Here is a 17,745-nt window from a genome sequence, read left to right as displayed (position 1 = left end):
TGTTCTGGGCCAGCTGCGGCTTAACTATGTATTTCTTTGCAGCATTTGAGCGTGCAGGAATTGCTTTTTTTTTTAAAGTGTGGTGTCATAAAAGCAGAGCGTCTCTTTACTATGGACAGACCTCTCCCCATCTTTACAACCATTGAATCTACATGTTTTGACCATGACAGTTTACAATCTAAGGTAAAAACACCAAGTCATTGAATCTTCTCAACTTGTTCAACAGCTACATTTTTAATGCAGGCTTTAAGGCAACAAAACATTTGAAAGGTTGTGTAGAATTTCTATAGACACTGTAAGATGAGTGGCTTGTATTTGCAAGTTTCATAAACATATTTTTTATATATATTTTTACTTTTAACGTTCTTATATATTTTTTGTATTTTTACAAAGCAAACGTATTTGAAGTCACAAGTTGTCTAGTGACGTTGCAGAAGCACGGATCACGTGGTCCACCGGGCATCAGCTGATGACTTCCTTGTTGCCGTTCTGCTTGTCGTCAGAGAAGAGCAATTGCAGAAGTGCTCCCTTTCTTCCAAGAACGGACGCGGTGTTGTCCTTGGTCTTGTTTATGTCAAATTGTGGATTAAGAAGGTACTTTGACACGTTTAATAACTCACTTTAATATAGAACGTACAGATGTTTTATTATACTAATGCTCTTGCTAGCTAGCCAGCAAGCTAACTTTCAGTGATCTAACTACCAGACTGTCGTGCCATTGCGGTAAACCTCCTTTTAGCTAGCTACAGTAACGTTAGAGTATCCTGAAATGATGTAACGTTATGTAGTTTTAGGCTACGTTTTTCGATATCAACGTACTCGATAATCCAGTCAGTCCCTGCGGAACTATAATGATTGGGCGTCAGTAAAGTTGCAGTTTCTATTTTTTGGGGGGGGGGGGGGGGGGTCAAATAACATCGCAAATTAATTTTGTCTGGATTAATTTGTAAAATTTTGCAGCTGTGTCCCACTACTCTGCCGTCGCTAACATTCCATCCATGAGTACCTCGGACAGTGAAGAGGACTCCTACAATGAGAGGACAGCTCTGGTTGCATCCGAGATACCTTCTGTGCCATCTTACCAACAAGACCCTGACCAACCCCAGCCTGCAGACATGGAGCCCAGGGTAGGTGTCCTCTGCACTGTTGGGCAAGTGCCCTTCCCAGAGCAGGGACACCTTAGAGCCATTGAATTGATTCATCTTAATTGGTCTTTGTGATTCCTTGTATCCCATCTCCACACCTCATTTGCAAATGTATTGGAGGAGATGGTCCAAGGTCCCTCCCTGTACCCTCCCCAACGCATTTTGAGAAGTCGGCAAGGGGAGAGGATGCAAGGAATTTAGGATGACTTGAGAATGAGCCTTTGAATCAAATGTCCGCAAATCTTAGATAGTGGTGATTGTGATGAATATATATACTGTGGGTATCACAGCCGCTACATGCTATTTTCTGTTGAAACCTTCATAGTGCAATAATAACACTATTATTCATACCATGTACTATTTCTATGTAATAAGCAATGCTAGAAAGTGCTCCATTACCTTGCAGCGCCGCACAGTGGCCCCAGAGCCTGCAGCTGAACCCCCCAGCCTGGACAGGAGTGCCGTGGAGCGGGAGCCCGTAGACCTGGAGGAAGAGGAGGAGCTCCCCCTCAAGTACGGCGCCAAGCATGTCATCATGCTGTTCGTCCCCGTCACCCTTTGCATGGTGGTCGTCGTAGCCACCATCAAGTCGGTCAGCTTCTACACTGAGAAGAACGGACAGCAGCTGTAAGTGTTTTGTTCCCCCTTCCGTTTAGTAGCCTAGCTTAGGTTATGTTCTGAGGTATAAAACGGACGGAAGCGGGGAGGGGCTGCTACCTGGACCTGTCCAATAAGAATTGCACATTTTTGTGTTCCATTTCAAAGCGTTTTCTGTTGTGTGCGCTAATGAACACGACCCAGTGTAATATGAGAAGAGATGCTTCTTTGCGTGATAATATGAGATGAGCTGCTTCTTTGCGTGATAATATGAGATGAGCTGCTTCTTTGTGTGATAATATGAGATGAGCTGCTTCTTTGCGTGATAATATGACATGAGCTGCTTCTTTGCGTGATAATATGACATGAGCTGCTTTCTATGCAGGACATTATGAGAAGAGGTGGTTCTCGCATATCTTTGACAGAACCTTAAGGGAACCTTTCCTGTGATTTGAGACTGACATGCTTAGAACTTAGTAGACACTAAAGTCTTTATAGCTTGAGTATGTTACATGACAGGTTTTCCCACACTGTAGTAGAAGCTAAATCTATATCTATCTATCTCGCTGGAACTAAGGCTAAATTAGGGTTGGCCAACCCTCCCTCTGGTCATGGGGAGCTACTGGGTGTGCAGGCTTTTGCTCCAGCCCTACTATAACAGCCTGAAATACAGAACCTGATTTTGTAGAATATGGTGTGTTCGAGTATGGCTGCAGCAAAATCCTGCAGGAGGGTAGCTAGCCAGTGATCTGAGAAGGAGGGTTGGCCACTCATGAGATAAATATTAGGTGTAGATAATATTAGGTTTAGAGTGAATTTGCTCCTAGATGCTGATCCAAGGTCAGTTCTGCATTTCTCCCACTAAAAGTTAAGGTTAGGATTGGGGGAGGGGAAGCTAATCGTAGATCTGTACCTAGGGGGAAACTACACCATGGAAGATAGCATTTGCGTCAGGCCGATTTTCATGATTGTTGATTTGACTCTGGCCCTGTTAGGATCTATACGCCGTTCACAGAGGACACAGACACAGTGGGCGAGCGGCTGCTCAACTCAGTGCTCAACACCATCATCATGATCAGCGTCATCGTGGTCATGACCATCTTCTTGGTTGTGCTCTACAAGTACCGCTGCTACAAGGTGAGACAGACCAAGAGTGTATTCAGTAATGTGAAACATTCTGAACATTGCAGATAGAATACCAGGGAATTGTGTCCGCTCTATTCATTCTGTCTGACAGGTAATCATATCTGTTGTTTTACAACCTACATTTCTATCTAAACGTTCTGTAATGTTACATCCTCCTGAACAGGCCTCAAGCTTGGAGTGCTATAATCTAATGCTCTGTGTCGTCCTAGTTCATTCACGGATGGCTCATCCTGTCCTCGCTGATGATGCTCTTCTGGTTCAGCTTCATGTACCTGGGGTGAGTGTACATCCCTGGAAATGTTTGTAGTCAGCCGCATGGTATCATGTTGCCTGGCTGTTGTGGTTGTTTCAAGGAGAGAGCGGGACAGGAAGGCTGTCTCATAATATATAGGCTCTTTATATGGGCTTAGTTCATGGCTCTGGTCAAAGGTAGTGCACTATATAGGGAATAGGCTGTCACTTGTTTTACACCCCAACGCACCATATGCATTTGGGACAGTAGACTGGAAGTGCTTCTCTGCACTATGGTTATTCTGGGCTAGTTAAATTGTGTGTGTGTGTGTGTGTGGCCACACAATGCTTGCGTTATCCGGGTGTTATTGATACACACAGAAAGGGGAACTGATACTGCTGCTTCGTTGGAAGCAGAACTTGTTAATTAGAACCTAACAATACATATTTTCAGAGTTAAAAACTTGACGGACACTATGAAAGCTCAAACCAAGTATATTCTTCCCAGAGGGCCAATACAGCTGCATCGGACAAAGACATGTTTAGAATAATTGTGATATATGAACCCCACTTTGGGTGGAGTCTCCTCCTTTTCGCTAAACTTAGTTTCCTGTCTAGCAATAAAGATACAAAGTGATACTGGTAATAAACTTTTCTTTCTCCCTTAATGTGACCTGATCTGACCCCGACCCCCTTCATCACTAATCCAGGGCTCTCTCCCCTTGTCAATTCTGCCACGTGATCGTTTTTCCTGCACTCAGCACATTCCAAGCTTAATTGCACACACATATACCTTCCTCCTACAGATAACCATTCACTTCTGGTGTTGACCCTCTAAATCTAAGCACTCAATTTCAATAGAATACCTGATAATTAACCCTATCCCAAGTTTATGAGATAGTACCCAGAATCCATCAGTATTTTGATGCTACTTTTCTCTGTGATTATTGACAATTTTCCAAAAAATATTGCCTTAAAGCAATTTCTACCACGCTAGTGTATTAAGTACCTTTGTTGGCTCTAACTTCTCCCCCCTCAGCTTTTGTTATTTAAAGAACTGTCCGACTGATCTGAAAGATCACCTTAGTCCCTGGGCCAGAGATTTAACTTAAACAGAATGCCACTGTCTTCACTTATAGTACCAGTCAAAAGTTTGGAAACACCTACTCATTCCAGGGTTTTTCTTTATTTGTACTATTTCTACATTTTGAATAATAGTGAAAACATCAAAACTATGATATAACACACATACAGTCATGTAGTAACCAAAAAAGTGTTACAAAAATCAAATATGTTATATTTCAGATTCTTCAAAGTAGCCACCCTTTGCCTTGACAACAGCTTTGCACACTCTTGGCATTCTCTCAACCTGTAATGCATTTAAATTAGGTGTGCTTTGTTAAGTTCATTTGTGGATTTTTTCCCCCTTCTTGATGCATTTGAGCCATTTAGATGTGTTGTGACAAGATAAGGGTGGCATACAGAAGATAGCCCTATTTGGTAAAATACCAAGTCTATATTATGGCAAGAACAGCTCAAATAAGCAAAGAGACAGTCCATCATTACTTTAAGACATGAAGGTCAGTCAAGCCGGAAAATGTCAAGAACTTTGAACGTTTCTTCAAGTGCAGTCGCAAAAACCAGCTAGCGCTATGATAAAACTGGCTCTCATGAGGGCCACCACAGGTAAGGAAGACCCAGAGTTACCTCTGCTGAAGATGATAAGTTCATTAGAGTTACCAGCATCAAATTGCAGCCCAAATAAATGCTTCAGAGTTCAAGTAACACACATCTCAACATCAACTGTTCAGAGGAGATTTCTTGAATCAGGCCTTCATGGTCAAATTGCTTCAAAGAAACCACTACTAAAGGACACCACTAATAAGAAGAAGACTTGCTTGAGCCAAGAAACATGAGCAATGGACATTAGACCGGTGGAAATCTGTCCAGATTTGATATTTTTGGTTCCAACTGCTGTGTGTCTTTGTGAGAAGCAGAGTAGGTGAACGGATGATCTCCGCATGTGTATTTCCCACGTAAAGCATGGAGAAGGAAGTGCTATGGTGTGGGGGTGCTTTGCTGGTGACACTGTCTGTGATTTATTTAGAATGCAAGGCACACTTAACCAGCATGGCTACCACAGCATTCTGCAGTGATACGCCATCCCATCTGGTTTGGGCTTAGTGGGACTATCATTCATTTTTCAACAGGACAATGACCCAACACACCTCCAGGCTGTGTAAGGGCTATTTGACCAAGAAGGAGAGTGATGTATCAGATGACATGGCCTCCACAATCACCCAACCTCAACCCAATTGAGATGGTTTGGGATGAGTTGGACCGCAGAGTGATGGAAAAGCAGCCAACAAGTGCTCTACATATGTGGGAACTCCTTCAAGACTGTTGGAAAAGCATTCCTCATGAAGTTGGTTGAGAGAATGCCAAAAGTGTGCAAAGGGTGGATACTAAGAATCTAAAACACAAAGGATATATTTTTATTTGTGTAACACTTTTTTTTGGTTACTACTTGATTCCATATGTGTTATATCATAGTTTTGTCTTCACAATGTAGAAGATAGTAAAAAATTAAGATAAAACTTTGAGTAGGTGTGTTCTAAACTTTGGACTGGTACTTTACATCCAAAGCAGCATTCTAATTACTCAGTTCACACTCTGGATCTCATCATCTCAACAGTTTAATGTGAATTCCTCATCCTAAAAGATAGGACAGATGAAAGGAAGGGTATTCATCTGTCCTACTCGGATCACTATGGATGAAGGATATGAGGTGAGGAAAGGAAGGAAAGGAAGCCACTACTGATCATTAAGATACATCCCTTGTCTGTAAAGCGGTTTGAGGTTTGAATGCACTTTAAAATAAGTTTGATTTGACAGGTCTCTCTCCTCCTATCCAGGGAGGTATTTAAAACCTACAACTTGGCCATGGATTACCCAACAGTAGCCATGATCATCTGGAACTTTGGGGTGGTAGGAATGATCTGTATACACTGGAAGGGGCCTCTGCAGCTGCAGCAGGCCTACCTCATCGCCATCTCGGCCCTCATGGCCCTGGTGTTCATCAAGTACCTGCCCGAGTGGTCCGCCTGGGTCATCCTGGGAGCCATCTCCGTCTACGGTGAGTAGGAGGGCTCAGAGTACATATTGCTGTTGGTTTATACTGTCTGGCATCGTCCGGAAACAACCCCTAGCAATTTAGTCTCTAGTCTAGACACTGAGGTGATTTGAAACGATTGGATAGATATAAGGGCCTTGAATAGATAATAATTTCCACTTAGCATTTCCCTAGACAAGGTGGAGGTTCCAACTTTTGTCTAGAAATGTAGAAGATTTGAAAGTATTGGTGGTGCAAGGTCCTTGGATGGGTATACATTCCAACTAGCCTATCCCAGTGTAAGGTGAATGTACTATCCTATTCCGTATACCTATCTAATCCTTTCAGATATTTGTGAATAGCCAAGAGGGGTAGAGACTACAGGTTGTTTCTGGATGGGCCCTTTGATTTAATGGTATAGGTGTTAAATTGACGCTTCTTTTTAACTGTGATGGTAGACCTTTTATCATGCTGCTGTACAGACCTCGACTATTAGCTGAGCACCATCTATCAAAAGGCGTGCAATTTCATCATGTATAAATGTTGCAATCGTTCTTCTAGTAGTTCAGTGTTTTTTTTTTTTTTGCTCATTCAGAAATTCCTGTGTCATGCTACTGTCCTTTGTTTGCAGATTTGGTTGCGGTCTTGTGCCCTAAAGGTCCTCTCAGGATGCTTGTAGAGACCGCACAGGAGCGTAACGAGCCCATCTTCCCTGCTCTCATATATTCATGTAAGTACAAGGTTTTGTACACTGGGGCACACCGTAGCAAACTGTTTTGCAACAGAAAGTGTATCTTGTTAAACAAGTTCAGGGTGTGTATTCTCTTCAAACGGAACAAAGAGACCAACCTGATTTGTCCAATAAATTCATTTCATTTTTTGTTGCAAACCTGTTTTGCTACCATAAGAGCGTTTTCTTCATTTTTACAATTCTATTACATTTTTTTAATGTTGGTCGCTTATATTTGTCCTATTATTTTTTGTTGTTGTATTTTTTGAATCACTCTATTCCCCCTGAGACACCCTCGAGAGTGTGGTCACGGCCATTATCATTTGGAGTAATTTAGGGTTACGCGCTTTGCTTAAGGGCACACGACCCAACTCTGAAGGAATAGGCATCATGCAAAGCAGTGGCTCCTTGTCTTGGTGCACGGGGGGCCCTTTATGTGTATTTGTTTTAGTTCAATTCAGATTTGACCAAAATGTCTGATCGGTTTCTTTGAGTTGGTTCTCGAGCCTTTGGTATGGTTCGTAATTTCCTTCCATAAGGATGCCTTTCGACCAAAATGATGAGTCTTGCAGAATTGCTCAAGTTTACTAATAGGACTTTAATTTATGTTTAGCTGCCATGATATGGATGGTTGGGATGGCCAACCCAGCAAGACATGCAGAGCCCACAAATCAAGATACAGGTACGTTTTGTCTAATTTCTGCTTATAACCCTTTGGCTTTAACAATGCTCAGTTTGTTCCTAGTCTCAACTATATATATACAGTGCCTTGCAAAGTATTCACCCCCCTTGGTGTTTTTCCTATTTTGTTTCATTTACAACATGTAATTTAATTTTTTATTTGGATTTCATGTAATGGACATACACAAAATAGTCCAAATTGGTGAAGTGAAATGAAAAAAAAAAACCTTGGACGAAGGCTGAATGTCATGCGTCCTCCAATACACAACCCAACCAGCCGTACTGCTTCTTAACACAGCGCGCATCCAACCCGGAAGCCAGCCACACCAATGTGTCGGAGGCTACACCGTGCACCTGGCAACCTTGGCTAGCGCGCACTGCGCCCGGCCCGCCACAGGAGTCGCTGGTGCGCGATGAGACAAGGAGATCCCTACCGACCAAACATCTCCAATCCAAAGTTAAATCTAGAATTGGCTTCCTATTTCGCAACAAAGCATCCTTCACTAATGCTGCCAAACATACCCTTGTAAAACTGACCATCCTACCAATCCTCGACTTTGGCGATGTCATTTACAAAATAGCCTCCAATACCCTACTCAACAAATTGGATGCAGTCTATCACAGTGCAATCCATTTTGTCACCAAAGCCCCATATACTACCCACCATTGCGACCTGTACGCTCTCGTTGGCTGGCCCTCGCTTCATACTCGTCGCCAAACCCACTGGCTCCATGTCATCTACAAGACCCGGCTAGGTAAAGTCCCCCCTTATCTCAGCTCGCTGGTCACCATTGCATCTCCCACCTGTAGCACACGCTCCAGCAGGTATATCTCTCTAGTCACCCCCAAAACCAATTCTTTCTTTGGCCGCCTCTCCTTCCAGTTCTCTGCTGCCAATGACTGGAACGAACTACAAAAATCTCTGAAACTGGAAACACTTATCTCCCTCACTAGCTTTAAGCACCAACTGTCAGAGCAGCTCACAGATTACTGCACCTGTACATAGCCCACCTATAATTTAGCCCAAACAACTACCTCTTTCCCTACTGTATTTAATTAATTAATTTATTTTGCTCCTTTGCACCCCCATTATTTTTATTTCTACTTTGCACATTCTCCCATTGCAAATCTACCATTCCAGTGTTTTACTTGCTATATTGTATCTACTTTGCCACCATGGCCTTTTTGCCTTTACCTCCCTTATCTCACCTCATTTGCTCACATCGTATATAGACTTGTTTATACTGTATTATTGACTGTATGTTTGTTTTACTCCATGTGTAACTCTGTGTCGTTGTATGTGTCGAACTGCTTTGCTTTATCTTGGCCAGGTCGCAATTGTAAATGAGAACTTGTTCTCAACTTGCCTACCTGGTTAAATAAAGGTGAAATAAAATAAATAAAAAAAATACCACTGAGGAAGGAGATGTGTTCTGTCTCCTAGAGATGAATGTACTTTGGTGCGAAAAGTGCAAATCAATCCCAGAACAACAGCAAAGGACCTTGTGAAGATGCTGGAGGAAACGGGTACAAAAGTATCTATATCCACTGTAAAACGAGTCCTATATCGACATAACCTGAAAGGCCGCTCAGCAAGGAAGAAGCCACTGCTCCAAAACCACCATTTAAAATAAGTCAGACTACGGTTTGCAACTGCACATGGGGACGAAGGTTGTACTTTTTGGAGACATGTCCTCTGGTCTGATGAAACAAAAATAAAACTTTTTGGTCATAATGTCTATCATTATGTTTGGAGGAAAAAGGGGGAGGCTTGCAAGCCGAAGAACACCATCCCAATCGTGAAGCACTGGTGTGGCAGCATGTTGTGGGGGTGCTTTGCTGCAGGAGGGACTGGTGCACTTCACAAAATAGATGGCATCATAAGGGGGGGAAATGATGTGGATATATTGAAGCAACATCTTAAGACAGTCAGGAAGTTAAAGCTTGGTCGCAAATGGGTCTTCCAAATGGGCGATGACCCCAAGCATACTTCCAAAGGACAACAAAGTCGAGGTATTGGAGTGGCCATCACAAAGCCCTGACCTCAATCCTATAGAACATTTGTGGGCAGAACTGAAAGAGCGTTTGTGAGAAAGGAGGCCTACAAACCTGACTCAGTTACACCAGTTCTGTCAGGAGGAATGGGCCAAATTTCACCCAACTTATTGTGGGAAGCTTGTGGCAGGCTACCGGGAACATTTGACCCAAGTAAAAGCTGAAATAAATCATTCTCTCTACTATTATTCTGACATTTCACATTCTTAAATTAAAGTGGTGATCCTAACTGACCTAAGACAGGACACCCTCATGATGGCAAAGACACGGAGAAATGCATATGATGCAGCTTTCAAGTTGAAGGCGATCGATCTGGCTGTTGGAAAAGGAAATAGAGCTGCTGCACGGGAGCTTGGCCTTAATGAGTCGATGATAAGACGTTGGAAACAGCAGCGTGAGGAACTGACTGTGCAAAAAGACAACAAAAGCTTTTAGAGGGAAGAAAAGCAGATGGCCCAAAGTATTTGCAGCCACTCGACATCAGTGTAAATCGTGCATTTAAGGTGGCGCTCCGTGTTCAGTGGGAGGCTTGGATGACAAGTGGGGAGAAATCCTTCACTAAAACGGGCCACATGCGAAGAGCAACTTATGCTCAAGTCTGCCAGTGGGTCCTGACAGCGTGGAGCATTGTCAAAAAATCCACTATCATCAACGGGTTTCGAAAGGCTGGACTGCTGTGTGTTGAAGGGGCAGCATGAGCTCAGCCGGATGAAAGTGACGAGAGCGACAATGAAAACGATCCAACATCGGATTAAGCAATTCTGAGGCTATTCAACTCCGACACCGAAGGAGATGACTTCAGTGGTTTCAGTGCACAGGAGGAGGAAGATAATGACTTTCTTGGTAGGCTACTGTTTAATTTTTGTTACAAGCCATGTTTCGTTAAAGCCTATTTATTTTTGTTACAAGCCGTGTTTTGTTTAAAGGCTGTGTAAAGTTCATTTGTTTCAGTGTACCGGTAGGCACCTGCGGCTTATTTATGTACAAAATACATCTTTTTTTTTTATAATTCAGTGGGTGCGGTTTATATTCAGGTGCGCTTAATAGTCCAGAAATTACTGTATGTATGTATGTATGTATGTATGTATGTATGTATGTACAGTTGAAGTCAGAAGTTTACATACACCTTAGCTAAATACATTTAAACTAAGTTTTTCACAATTCCTGATTTTCTTTTGATTTTCCCATGATGTCAAGCAAAGAGGCGCTGAGTTTGAAGGTAGGCCTTGAAATACATCTACATGTACACCTCCAATTGACTCAAATTATGTCAATTAGCCTATCAGAAGCTTCTAAAGCCAATTACATAATTTTCTGGAATTTTCCAAGCTGTTTAAAGGCACAGTTAACTTAGTGTATGTAAACTTCTGACCCACTAGATACAGTGAAATAATCTGTCTGAACAATTGAACAATTGTTGGAAAAATTCCTTGTGTCATGCACAAAGTAGATGTCCTAACCGACTTGCCAAAACTATAGTTGAATTAACAAGAAATTTGGGGAGTGGTTGAAAAACAAGTTTTAATGACTCCAACCTAAGTGTATGTAAACTTCCGACTTCAACTGTGTGTGTGTGTGTGTGTGTGTGGTTTCAACAGTTTCACATTCATGTTTTTTGGAGGAGTGCACTTATAGATTTGAATGCAGAACAGATTTGAATGATTGACTTAAAATAAATAAACTTTTGCCATTTAAGGTTCCTCAGATGAGGAGGCACATCGGAGTGAGGGCAGCGCCCTGGCGAGGGACTGGGTGGAGCCAGAGACTCAAGTGTCCTCAGGGATGAACAGGTCCTACTCAACCGAGGACGACCTAGACGAGGAAGACCGTGAGTACTTTCTGAATCCTAAATCAACCACTAGCCCCTACCCCTTAGGCACAGGATCTGAAAGGATCGGATAGGTGTAAGCAATGATGGTGAACATTACACCAAACCTATCAAAATGCAGCCATTTGCCATTTCTAGCCAATCCTTTCAGATCTCCACAAATGTATAGGGGCTATGGTTCTAGGTGTTGATTGGGGATTGGACAAACATCTCCCATGGCAAAAAAAAAAATGTCCTCAATTATTTTTAGAATTTTGTAATAAATGTGGTTTCTTATGGACATGCTGTCTTGTGGTATAATCTGCAGGAGGAGTCAAGCTGGGACTGGGGGACTTCATCTTCTACAGTGTGCTGGTGGGGAAGGCTGCCGCCACCGGAGGAGACTGGAACACCACGCTGGCCTGCTTTGTGGCCATTCTCATAGTGAGTGTTGCAGTCAGAAAAACAAAGTGTTGGAAAAGAAAGTAAAAGAGCTTTTTTTACATGGCACATAATGCAAACGTTTAAGTTCCTTGCTCAGAACATATGAAAGCTGGTAGTTCCTTTTAACATGAGTCTTCAATATTCCCAGGTAAGAAGTTGTAGGTTGTAGTTATTATAGGACTATTTCTCTCTATACCATTTGTATTTCATATACCTTTGACTACTGGATGTTCTTATAGGCACTTTAGTATTGCCTGTGTTACAGTATAGCTTCCGTCCCTCTCCTCGCCCCTACCTGGGCTCGAACCAAGAACACATCGACAACAGCCACCCTCGAAGCATTGTTACCCATCACTCCACAAAAGGGGAACAACTACTTCAAAGTCTCAGAGCGAGTGACGTCACCGATTGAAATGCTATTCGTGCACACCCCGCTAACTAGCTAGCCATTTCACATCAGTTACGCTAGCCTAATCTCGGGAGTTGATAGGCTTGAAGTCATAAACAGCTCAATGCTTGAAGCACAGCGAAGAGCTGCTGGCAAACGCACAAAGGTGCTGTTTGAATGAATGCTTACGAGCCTGTTGCTGCCTACCACCGCTCAGTCAGACTGCTCTATCAAATCATAGACTTAATTATAACATAATAACACACAGAATTACGAGCCTTAGGTCATTAATATGGTCAAATCCGGAAACTATCATTTCGAAAACAAAAGGTTTATTCTTTCAGTGAAATACGGAACCTTTCTGTTTTTTATCTAACGGGTGGCATCCCTAAGTCAAAATATTGCTGTTACATTGTACAACCTTCAATGTTATGTCATAATTATGTACAATTCTGGCAAATTAATTACGGTCTTTGTTAGGAATAAATGGTCTTCACACAGTTCGCAACGAGCCAGGCGGCCCAAACTGCTGCATATACCCTGACTGCTTGCATGGAACGCAAGAGAAGTGACACAATTTCCCTAATTAAAATAAATTCATGTTAGCAGGCAATATTAACTAAATATGCAGGTTTAAAAATATATACTTGTGTTTTGATTTTAAAGAAAGGCATTAATGTTTATGGTTAGGTGCACATTGGTGCAACAACAGGGCTTTTTTCGCGAATGCGCTTGTTAAATCATCACCAGTTTGGCGAAGTTGGCTGTGATTCGATGAGAAATTAACAGGCACCGCATCAATTATATGCAACGCAGGACACGCTAGATAAACTAATAATATCATCAACCATGTGTAGTTAACTAGTAATTGTTGCCTCCCGGGTGGCGCTGTACTGCAGCGCCAGCTGTGCCATCAGAGTCCTGGGTTCGCGCCCAGGCTCTGTCGTAACCGGCCGCGACCGGGAGGTCCGTGGGGCGACGCACAATTGGCCTAGCGTCGCCCGGGTTAGGGAGGGCTTGGTCGGTAGGGGTGTCCTTGTCGTGGAGTGCAATGTAAGGCAGGTGGTTAGAGCGTTGGACTAGTAACCGGAAGGTTGCTATAAATCGAATCCCCGAGCTGATAGATTTTTAACTTGTCGTTCTGCCTCTGAACAAGGCAGTTAACCCACTAGGCCGTCATTGAAAATAAGAATGTGTTCTTAACTGACTTGCCTAGTTAAATTTAGGGTTAGGGTTCAATTTAAATAAATCGGCCACAATCGGTGTCCAAAAATGCCGATTACCGATTGTTATGAAAACTTGAAATCGGCCCTAATTAATCGGTCGACCTCTAGGGTGTACTGTATTATTATGCATACTGGATGGATTGGTTACCTTATATTATTCTACACTCCAAGCGTTCTATCCCATGAGTCTGGGAGTGAACGTATAGGCCTAGGTGATGCTGTTGGTTCATTGATTGTGCAGGGTGGCTTAAAGAGTTAGTCTACAATTATAGTGAATAACTTTTATAAATGTTTTCCAATTGTATTTATGTATGTTTAACTGTTCAGTTGCATGTCTGAACGAATGTTCATGATAAGCAGACTCATAGTAAACTAGAAAGATAGTTCCAGCAGAAACTTTGGAATGGGTGTTGATTGCTAGCCTATTTAGTGTGGTGGCTAAGCTGAGATAGCCCAGAAAATTGCATGAAGTGGCCCATTTATGGATTTGAAATGTTCTTTAATGAGTCCCTGTGTCTTACAGGGACTCTGCCTCACTCTTCTGCTGCTGGCCATATTCAAGAAGGCCCTCCCAGCTCTCCCTATCTCCATCACCTTCGGCCTGGTCTTCTACTTCTCTACAGACAACCTGGTCCGCCCCTTTATGGACAACCTCGCTGCTCACCAGTTCTACATCTGACTTCCCATCTGGGGGTCAATGGAACGCACAACAATTTTTTCCCCACGCCTGTTCTCGTGTTTTCCACCAATGGTAGTCTGTAAGCAAGGATTTGATTGGGGGGGGACTATAATGCTTTTTAATCAGATTGTGTATATTTTGCTAACAGGTCACCACAAATGAGGGTAAAATACATCTAGGATTGTTTCATGTGGTAGATGTACAGTAATACATTGATACCACACGGGTGTATCGGTCTGTCTCAGTTCTTATTTTACAGATATAGGATGGCGTCAAGTTGTTTCTTCTCATTAGATAGGTCAATGTCGATAAAATGCAGGTCAGAAACAGGACATTGTGAATTATCAGGAGAAATCACGTGTTATTACGCACTATGGATCAATTTGAATTAGGCATTTATGTTCCACTCAACCAACTTTGGGTTATTTTGAGGATAACTTGGCACTCCAACTTCAATAGAGCACAAGTGAAGTGGTAACTTGAACAGTCAAAACATACTGCAGTGATCCATTCATATCAATTCCCCCTCAAACATCTGCACAAGGCTACTGGTTTTTAAAGGGGCAGTGCAGTCTGAAACTTGATTTTCCATTTTTTTATTATATTTTCATTTTGAGTTAAAAATAACACTCATTGTGAAAATGATAATGCTGCCTTTCTTAGTGTAAGAGTTAAAAAATATATATTAAAAAAAGATTAAAATGTACACCTGGAATTTCAGCCTGTTCAGGTGGGATGGAGTTTTTGGCCCACAGCATGACATCACAATCTAATCTGATTATTCTGACCAATGACCCCGTTCACAAAAATGGTTCGTTCCTACAGACAGTGAATCCTGTGGCTTGCTATATAAAGCAGGCAGACAGGCATTGAGGTCACTGAGGGTATTTGGTGTTATTTTCATTAAATAAACAGTCATTTATTAGACACAGTGATTTTAAAATTACATTAAGACTGCATGGGAGCTTTAGTGTCTTGAGAAAGCAGAAACCCAAAAAGTCAAATATATTTTAGGGCTTCACTTCGAGTGTAGTTTTTACTTGATAAATTAAATGAGGTATCAAGATTGCCCTTCTGTAAATAAGTGAATTAAATAAATAGAACAAGCTTAGATTAAAATGAGTTTTGTTTGAGGCACTCTGTTTTTCAACAATTGATTCAATCTTGTATGACTCATAGGAAATTATTTAACTTGACATTTTTTATTTTCTAATAGTTAAAAAAAAAATCCAAATGGAAGTCAAAGCGTACTCCAGTTTGCTAATTGCTGCTGAGTTGCCATGTATTGTGAAGAAGGGTGCCAAATGGTGTAGGGTGATGTTGCCCATAGATGCTGATCTTGGATCAGTTTTGCATTTCCCCACTAATGATTAAGTTTAGGATTGGGGAGAGAGGATGATGCTAGATCTGTACTTAGGGGAAACATTATCCCGGAGTGCTCAAACAAACATGAAGCATGCTGGTCCTAATTAGCCTGAAATCCAAACTGATGTTTTCTGTTTATCAGTTTGTATTGCAGTCTAGGTTCTAACTGCTCACTGAAGACAAACTTTGGTGGTAGTGTGGAAAAAGTAAAATACTGGTCTGCTGTTTGGAGTGCATTTACATGCAATGAGTGTGTAGTCTTTATATTGAAAATATATATTTTATAGAATGTAATAATGGTGTAACATTTTATTTATCTTAATACACTTAAATGATGTTCTGAATGGATTTTCTTTTTTTGTTGTACTTTTTTTCATTGTGGTGTGCAATAAAGTGGTACATCTGCTAAATTAATTCCAAGAGCAGAAATCTAACAATGGATGAAAGGGTGATTCTAAAATTACAGTTCAGGGTTATTTAGCACCAACTTCCCTGACATTTGTCCTAAAAGAGTACCATATTTCCCTGCAACACCATCTTTATTCTGGTTTAAAAAAAACTGCAAACATGACAGAAACAACCATTTCCTTGATTTTAAATAGATGGGCTCAAAGTGCACATTTCCATCCGTCTGGAGCTTAATTTCGATCTTCAAACTGTGATTTGTTCTTGAGAAGGAAGGCTGCTAAGAATTCAATAGGATTTGCAGGTCTGAAAGAGAAGACAAAATGGACAAAAGCATATTTTCAACAAAGTCTGGTCGCTTGAAAGTTACTTGAAACCCAAATGTGCTTCCCTTTTCATAGTACTGCCTGTTCTATACATTTTTTCCAAATAAATTTCCAAGCATGTCAAGCAGAAATGTGGAAAAAAAAATCAGAGCCCCTGCACAGACATTTTCAACATACCTTTCCTTGGCCAGCACAGATAAGCCTTGAAGAAGAATGGGCACCACTGTCTGATCCAAATATGCCCTCGTGGGGAGCGACTGCAGATCCACCTTCTGTTTGGAGACCTTCTCTGTGTTGGCTTTCTCGTTTTCCACTATTCTCTACATAATGAGGTGGTGAAAGAGGAAGCAGAGATACAGAAATATCAACAGTTACCGCTACTCACGCCACTATCCATGCATGTAAGCGTCTTTAAAAAAGTGTACTCGGAATTGCAATCTCATGCAATGTAGCCTAAACAATTTGTACCAAAATGTATAGGCTTCACACATTAGTGCATGCTATGTTCGAGAGCTATGCATACATTGCTTATTCAGTAGACAATCAAGGTTACCATAACTAACATAATGCAGTGTGATGTTTGAGTCTTTGAAATGGACCCCGTTTCATGGACATGCTTTTCTGAAAAGCACAATAATCGTATAGATTGTCATACCTGGATGTTGTCCGTCAGTCCATATTCAGAATGGGGGTTTTCAGCTGTCTAAAAAGGAGCAGAAATATGTATTTATTTAAAATGTGTCTATCAAACACGCCATTTCAATGAAGAGAACCGCTTAAAATCCCTAACTACATCTGTATTAAGACTTACTGGAGTGTGCACCTCCATAGATTGGTCTGCGTCCGTGTGATCTGAGAGAAACATACATTAACGTCAGCTACCTACATTCTAGGCAATAGGAAGAGGAGTCAGTTAACGTAAAAGTCTTCAGAATCATTCAGAGACAGATCAGCAACAATATCAAAATTTCAACAACCGCAAGGACGGTGGTCCTGTCATCGTTTAACTAGAACGTAAAATAAACACACTTACTCCAGATTAAATTCAGGTAGATAACGACATAGGAGTACCATCCATTCCTACAAGCCAAAGAAGGTACCCTACAGGCAGGCTAGCTACAGTAATATCGAATGAATATATGAATTCTAGTGGCGGGTAAACTAACGTTACTTTAGCTCGTTGGCTAGTTAACGTTATGTTAGCAACGACCTTCCACCGTGAACCAAGGACTGTTACCGACAGAACAGACTGGATTAAACAAATTGTTGGGGTATACGAAAATATTTCAAGCTAAATGTATCGCTGCAACTGTAATAGAACGTACAAAAGTGCCGATAAACGAACAACATTTCACTTACCGTCCGCCATGTTTGTTGTTAGTATTTACGCAATGTGCGTGGTTTCTAC

The 17,745-nt window shown here is 41.6% G+C and overlaps 2 protein-coding genes across 2 annotated transcripts; one reads left to right on the top strand and one right to left on the bottom strand.

The window, feature by feature from the left end:
* Positions 1-410: 410 nt before the first annotated feature.
* On the top strand, positions 411-16,020 carry LOC139370543 (presenilin 2). Its single transcript, XM_071110104.1, has 11 exons — positions 411-594; positions 961-1,127; positions 1,552-1,772; positions 2,738-2,879; positions 3,098-3,165; positions 6,035-6,255; positions 6,863-6,961; positions 7,575-7,643; positions 11,394-11,525; positions 11,833-11,948; positions 14,086-16,020. Exons 2-11 carry the CDS (start codon positions 999-1,001, stop codon positions 14,239-14,241), a joined length of 1,353 nt encoding a protein of 450 aa, XP_070966205.1. The 5' UTR covers positions 411-594; positions 961-998; the 3' UTR covers positions 14,242-16,020.
* LOC139370544 (protein dpy-30 homolog) lies at positions 14,041-17,735 on the bottom strand. Its single transcript, XM_071110105.1, has 5 exons — positions 17,697-17,735; positions 17,149-17,189; positions 16,993-17,040; positions 16,515-16,657; positions 14,041-16,317 (listed from the first exon to the last, which is right to left on the bottom strand). Exons 1-5 carry the CDS (start codon positions 17,704-17,706, stop codon positions 16,245-16,247), a joined length of 315 nt encoding a protein of 104 aa, XP_070966206.1. The 5' UTR covers positions 17,707-17,735; the 3' UTR covers positions 14,041-16,244.
* Positions 17,736-17,745: the final 10 nt, after the last annotated feature.

This window comes from Oncorhynchus clarkii, chromosome 17 (genome assembly GCF_045791955.1).
Source record: "Oncorhynchus clarkii lewisi isolate Uvic-CL-2024 chromosome 17, UVic_Ocla_1.0, whole genome shotgun sequence".
Taxonomy (NCBI): Eukaryota; Metazoa; Chordata; class Actinopteri; order Salmoniformes; family Salmonidae; genus Oncorhynchus; species Oncorhynchus clarkii.
This window is presented reverse-complemented; position numbering and strand designations above follow the sequence as displayed.